Below are 7,350 nucleotides of genomic sequence, written 5' to 3'. Positions count from 1 at the left end.
CAGCTGTTGGGCCCTGGTGGAGACTATTTATGTCTCACTAATAAAAAAAAAGAAATTAAAAAAAAAAGTAAAGTGCCTGCCATAGAGGGAAGTCGGGGTAGGGTTGGGAGGGAAACTGGGAACATTGGTGGTGGGAAATGTTCACTGGTGTGGGGGTGAGTGTTGGAACATTGTATGACTAAAACCCAGTCATGAAAACTTTGTGACTGTGTATCTCACTTTGTTTTTTTTTTAGAACAAAACAGGTATATTTCTATTGGACTACTGATACAGAGGATAGTGTGGTATGAATGGATAGTATGAATGACAAATAATACAAATATAGTTTATTTAAAATAAAAATGCTTATACAGCTCTGTAGGTCACTCATAAATGAACTCTTGCTTGACTATTTTTTACTCAGCAAAAAAAAAAAAAAAGCTGAAGCACGAACACTCTTTTTTTGGACGTGTATTTGGAGAAAGGAAGACACTACTTGGCTTTAAAAAAACTGACCTTCCTTAAGGCCTGGTCATAGAAGTGTAAACAATGTAAATGAGTCCACCATTACCAGCTGTCATATCACATCTATGTCACCTGTGCATTAAGGTTATGCAAAACCTGCCACTAGAGGCTTGCTATATCACAGTTACATTTGGCAGGCAGGACTGAGGAAGAGCAATTTAGAACAAGTTTTACAATCTATTTAAAACAAATCACCAGTAATTCCTGAAATACCTGGTTACAATAGAAAGATACTGCCTGGAAGTTGCCCTTTTCACTTTGGTTCATTCAGTTTTTGTTTGTGTTTGATTCACTTGCTTATATAATCCTGCCAAAATATTAAAGCACAAAATATAATACCTACTTTTCCTTCAACATCTGCATTTTTAAGTTTTATATTCTACTACATCCCTAGTATGTCAGAAGTTCCTGAATATTAAAAAATGGATTAAAAACTCTTCTGTAAATGCAGACGTCTATAATTATAATAGTACTAGAGGGAAGGAGACAAGGTAAGAAAAAAAAGCAAACACATTTATGGGCAGGGCATGTGGCTCAAGTCTTTGGATTTAAAAACAATTTTCTCAGAGAAGCTGGTTATTATGGAATGTCCAGAAACTTCCTTCGCTCCATCCCAAAAGGACTTGAAAAGTCCTAATCCAAACTTTTGAAGGCTACAGTTGAGATTATAAATGATCAAAGCAGTAAGAGGGAAATATCTTCCATTCAGCCATAGTTGGTAGCATAGCTCCCAGCTGCTGGTAGATCAGTACAGACCACTGAAGTACCAGAAGTGCCCTGAAGAATACAGGTAGAGAAGTACTGACCAAATGACCTGTCTACGTCAGTAATAGGACTTTATGGATAAGAAAATTTGCTAAATAGAATGACTCCAGGATAGATCAATGTTTCCATCATTAAATGTCGCAAAATTTTAAAAAAATGTTACAAGTAGATATAGTGAAAAAGAAAATTACAAGACAAAAAGAACACAAAAGAAACAAGACAATGCTATATAGGTCCAACAGTACTCCATGAGACTAGAAAACCTGTTAAATCTGAAAGCCCTAGTAAAATACCACTCTTGTTTATAAATCACTTATATATCGAATGATCACATGTTGAATCCTTTCTTTCCATGTAACGAAGAGCCCTGCATTCAGCCTTTAAGCATTTTGCATTTCCTTCCCGATCTCATAGCTGAGGATCTTGTTCCAGTGGATCTTGGTGCACATGATTGCAAGCTGCCGGTGCAAGGCCTTGAACATGGTGTCTGACATTGTTTGGTAGTTCTCACTAATTGCTGTCTGATACTCATTTTCTGCATGCTCTATGATTTTAGTAAATTCCTTGGCAGTTTGGACTTCATTTGAAACAGTTACTGAATCTTGTACATCTTTATGGCTAACTGAACATTTCCATCTTCATAATAGTGAACCTGTATTTTAAGGACTCCCACCACTTGAGCTGTAGGTGGTGTGATGGTGAACTTCCACTCTGCTCTCCAGCGACCATTCCAGAAATTTTTAGGTTGAAATTGGTGACTTTCAATGCTTGCAATAATGGTCTGTTGCCCATCTATAGTTTTAGCATAAACAGTACAGAAGCTGTTGGAAGAGTGATCTTTCACGTAGACCCTTAAAGCACTGTCACAGGATTCTCTCCACGACTTCAGACTACCATCTGTGTCCTCGGGCTGCGGGTCACGGGCTTCTTTCCGTAAGTGATCAAACTTAAAGGAAATCTTGTTTCTAGGATCTAAAAATCTGCTATTGCCCAGGTCACCATGTTCTGTAATTAAAACCTGATCTTCATATCCTTCTATCTTCACAGGCGTGAACTGATCCATGTTATATTGGACAAACGCATGTACTGCCCCTTCTCTGAGGAGATAGTCATTATTAAGTAGTAGCCGGACATCATTGAACACTTTGTTAAATTCTCCGGGGGATGCATGAGTAATGAATTTTGCAGCCAGACGTACCTTGGGGGCGGCAGGACCTGAGCCGTCAACACCGGGATGTCTCTCCCCGCGCAGGAAGGTCAAGGGGATGCGCTTCCAGCGCCAGAGGAAGCGCAGGATTGTGGAGCCCTAACAGGATCCCCAGGCAGAGTTCAGTTCCCCTCCCCCCAGGCATCCCCACAGGTCCGAGCCACCCCTGGCGCGGGGCTCCATGGCTGCTAGGCCGGCCCGTTTCCCCGAAGGCGTGAATTAATTTTTTTTTTAAAAAAAACTCATTTTATTTATTTATTAATTGTTACTAGTGAAACACCATGAGGTACAGTTGTAGACTTACAAATTTTTGTGCTTGGGTTTCAGTTATACAATGATTGAGTACCCATCCCTCTACCAATGCCCATTTCCCACCACCACGGGTCCCAGTATCCCTCCCACACCCCCATCCCGCCCATCCCACCTTGCCTCTGTGGCAGGGCATTCCCTTTTGTTCTCTCTCTCCTTTTGGGTAACAACTAATTTTATGAAGACAGCAATAACATGATACCAAATTCACACCAACAAATACTGCAATGAAAGAAATGTATAACATTTTCGTAACTACTAATATTTTCAAATAATGTTCAGGTTGGTTTATCCTTGGGAAAGGAGAATAAATGAAAGTTATAGACCATTTTTCTTGATGAGCATAGCAGAAAATCCCTCAACAAAATATTGACAAACAATGCAACAACACTCTAAAAAGACAATACAACATTGTTCAGATTTATTGTAGGGATGCAAGAATAGTTCAAAACTTGTGAATCAAAGAACACTATCTGTTAGATCAACAAAATAAAGGATAAAAACAAAAAGAAAAGAAACAACTGCTGCTGGGAGTGTGGAGAAAAATGAACCCTCAACTACTATGGTGAGAATATAAACTGACTTATCATCTATGGAGAACAGTATGAGATTTCTCAAAAATTAAATGTAAAACTATCATAGAATCCTATAATTCTGCTTTTATGTAGCTATCCAAAGACATACAGAAATAATTTGAAAAGACTCATGCACATCTTTGAAGCGCTCAGCATAAGAGAAAGAACACATGGAGGGTGCGGGATCCCGGAGGAAAAAAAAAAAAAGAAAAAACAGGTTCCAAAAAGAGCCGAGTTCACCCGCAAGTTCCAGATGGAGTAGGTGCCGCATCCCGCCTCCCCCAGATGGAACCCCGGTGACCAGAAGCCTCTACAAACACAGCTCGAGTATGCGGGAACGAGGACTTTTTCTCAAATCTGCCGGACTACACCTCCCAGGTAACCTCTGATTCCGGAAGTCACGCCCACAGCCCGCCCCCCAGCGCCATCTTTGAAGCGTTCAGCATAAGAGAAAGAACACATGGAGGGTGCGGGATCCCGGAGGAAAAAAAAAAGAAGAAAAAACAGGTTCCAAAAAGAGCCGAGTTCACCCGCAAGTTCCAGATGGAGTAGGTGCCGCATCCCGCCTCCCCCAGATGGAACCCCGGTGACCAGAAGCCTCTACAAACACAGCTCGAGTATGCGGGAACGAGGACTTTTTCTCAAATCTGCCGGACTACACCTCCCAGGTAACCTCTGATTCCGGAAGTCACGCCCACAGCCCGCCCCCCAGCGCCATCTTTGAAGCGTTCAGCATAAGAGAAAGAACACATGGAGGGTGCGGGATCCCGGAGGAAAAAAAAAAGAAGAAAAAACAGGTTCCAAAAAGAGCCGAGTTCACCCGCAAGTTCCAGATGGAGTAGGTGCCGCATCCCGCCTCCCCCAGATGGAACCCCGGTGACCAGAAGCCTCTACAAACACAGCTCGAGTATGCGGGAACGAGGACTTTTTTTCAAAACCGCGCGGCCGCATAGGCGGCCGCGCGACATCTCTCTATATACAAAGTGATCAATGAGAAGTAAACCACCCAATCTTTCTCCCTGAAAGTCAGAGTTAAGTTTGGAGCACGGCCACAGCCCCAGAAACACAAGGACTTAATGCAGAACCCAGCAGCTTAGAGCAGAAAAGTGAAAGGACTATGCGTTAATCCAGGCCATCAAGTCTGCCGGAGGGGAAAGGGTGTTGCCCCATTTGCCCTCTCTTCTCTGGAAAGAAGGATGGCGGCCGCATAGGAGCCTTGTGGACAGCAGGTATGAGCCGGGGGTGTGGGGGCGACTAAAACCTCATGGGAAGGGGGGCGTTCCGGTCCGTCCTTCACGCCCTACCGAGGTCACCAGTTGCCCCCCACGAGCGGCTCTCCAGCACGGCCACAGCCCCAGAAGCACAAGGGCTTAATGCAGAACCCAGCAGCTTGGAGCAGAAAAGTGAAAGGACTATGCGTTAATCCAGGCAATCATTTCTGCCCAGAGGGGAAAGGGTGTTGCTCCCTTCCGCCCTCCTCCCTCTGGAAAGAAAGATGGCGGCCACATGGGAGCCTTGTGGACAGCAGGTATGAGCCGGGGGTGTGGGGGCGACTAAAACCTCATGGGAAGGGGGGCGTTCCGGTCCGTCCTTCACGCCCTACCGAGGTCACCAGTCACCCCCCACGAGCGGCTCTCCAGCACAGCCACGGCCCCAGAAGCACAAGGACTTAATGCAGAACCCAGCAGCTTGGAGCAGAAAAGTGAACGGACTATGCGTTGACCCAGGCCATCAAGTCTGCCGGAGGGGAAAGGGTGTTGCCCCATTCGCCCTCTCCTCTCTGGAAAGAAAGATGGCGGCCACATGGGAGCCTTGTGGACAGCAGGTATGAGCCGGGAGTGTGGGGGCGACTAAAACCTCATGGGAAGGGGGGCGTTTCGCTCCGCCCTTCACGCCCTACCGAGGCCACCAGTTGCCCCCTGCGAGCGGCTCTCCAGCACGGCCACGACTCCAGAACACAGAAACCAATTTCTTCACTATCTGACTTTCAGTAGAAATACTTCCAGGGTCAATAGGTAAAATAGCAGAAATCCAAAACCAACATTTAATTCTTGAACCCAGCTGTAGAAAGCAAATCACTTCACAATGCTTTTTCAGCATGTCTGATTTGGGGGGGGGGTAAACTCTAAATAATAGTGGTGAATCTTTTATTGAAACAATCTAATCAAAGCAGATAGAGTGTTAACTAGAATTCATCTGCCTCACAGGGACGGGGAGGGGTGGGGGGTGGGGTTTTATTGGGGTTCTTCATGGTAAAAAATAAGTATTGGTAAAGGGAAATGTGTTTGATATTTGCATGACTGAGACATAAACCTGAAAGCTTTGTAACCTTTCCCACAGTGATTCAATAAATAAAAAAAAAAGACTCATGCACATCTATATTCACTGCAGTGTCATTTAATCAAAATCTGGAAACAACCGAAGTCTCCAATGGGAGATGAGAGGATAAAAAATATAGATATACAATGGAACACTACTCAGCTAACAGAAAAGATGAAACCTTGTCTTTTACTACTACACAGATAGAATGGAAGGGTGTCATGATAAGTGAAATAAGTCAGAAAGATAAAGGCAAATACTGGTTATTTTACAGGCAGTACTTGTAGAAACAAGAAACCAAGCAAGGTAACTAAGGAAAACAAAGCATTCAACTCTGGCAGCAGAATCAAGGTGACTGGTAGGAAGGGACAGAAGAGAAAGGTCCTATGAACTTGGTGTGGTAACAGTGTGCCACTAAAACATATAAACATTTACATTTTTAAAAATTAGTGGCATAGTAATAAGCTAAAAATATAAAAATTAACAAAAATGTATTTGAAAAGCCCCCAAAGCTTTCAAAAATATTCTGGCGAAAGAAAGGGAAGTTAGGATACTTATCTACCTGGCACCAATAGTTATAGGTTGAAAACTGCTCCTGAAATGTGTTATTCCTATGAGTCTTGTGACCCAATTTACACCCAGTCTCAAGGACCAGAGAGCCTTCAAGTAAAGATGAACAAATGTTGACTCTTGGAAGTTGAACCATAGTCTTTTCAGGCACTAGGATCCTTTTCAAGCATGTGGAAAGTCCATGACAAATGCTCCTTCTCTCTGGTGCTAGACAATAGGTATTTCTTGCTGTTTTATGCTCAAACAATCTAAAGTAGTAGTGTAAATAGGAAAATGAAATATACAGTGAAAGCTTTCCACGAAGTTTCATGATTTAATTAATTTTGCCCTTGTCCATAGTCATTTTAGCTACAAACAATAGAAATCGACCTTGGCTACGATGGCTATGATGACATGATCAATGACAGGCATTAGGGAGAATACGGAGAACTGGAACCCTATTGATTGCTTCAAGATTGTAAATATCTGAGTGACTTGGAGACTTACGAGAAATGCTGAAGAATCAAGAGAGGGCAGGGTAGGGCAGGGCAAGGAAAGGAAGGGAACAGAAGAGAAGGAATCAGGCTGCTGTAAGGCAGGTTCTGGTGTAAACCCAAAGTCAAGGCCAGGGCAATTTAGCTTCCAAAGTGACATACTTTAGCAGTGCAAGTTTGAAACGTTAAAAATCTCACACAGCAATGTGAGGACTGGGGCAGGAAGAATTTTGCACCTGGGCTACCTAAATCTGATTTCCCCACACTCTTTCTTGTTGAATCTTGCAATTTATTCATAATTAGGATGATATGTTATGGGAGAAGTTCACTGCAAATGATGATGTCACTAAATTCCAGGTACAATTCACTTATTAATCATTATGTGAGGGAGGGGCCTCTTGGGGGTAATTGGTCCACCCAGTTGAATGGCTCAGTGCTTGACCAGGTTGTACTCAGCCAGACAATGCCTTGGGGATATGGTGACATGATCAATGACATTAGGGACAATGGGGAGAACTGGAACACTATTGATTGCTTTAAGATTGTAAATATCTGAATGACTTGGAGACTTATTAGAAACTCTGAAGAATCAAGAGAGGGCAGGGCAGGGCTACACCCAACAGTACTA

At 43.3% G+C, this 7,350-nt stretch overlaps 1 protein-coding gene across 1 annotated transcript; it reads right to left on the bottom strand.

Annotated features, from left to right (window-relative positions):
- Nucleotides 1-234: 234 nt before the first annotated feature.
- LOC130020071 (F-actin-capping protein subunit alpha-1-like) lies at nucleotides 235-6,660 on the bottom strand. The gene is given in 3 exon segments (XM_056110709.1): nucleotides 235-1,891; nucleotides 1,894-2,575; nucleotides 6,619-6,660. Coding segments are annotated over 3 exon segments (966 nt in total). The 3' UTR covers nucleotides 235-1,649.
- Nucleotides 6,661-7,350: the final 690 nt, after the last annotated feature.

Source organism: Sorex fumeus, unplaced genomic scaffold (assembly GCF_029834395.1).
Source record: "Sorex fumeus unplaced genomic scaffold, SorFum_2.1 ptg000010l, whole genome shotgun sequence".
NCBI lineage: Eukaryota > Metazoa > Chordata > Mammalia > Eulipotyphla > Soricidae > Sorex > Sorex fumeus.
Note: the sequence above shows the minus strand (reverse complement) of the source record. Positions and strands in the feature narration are given on the sequence as shown.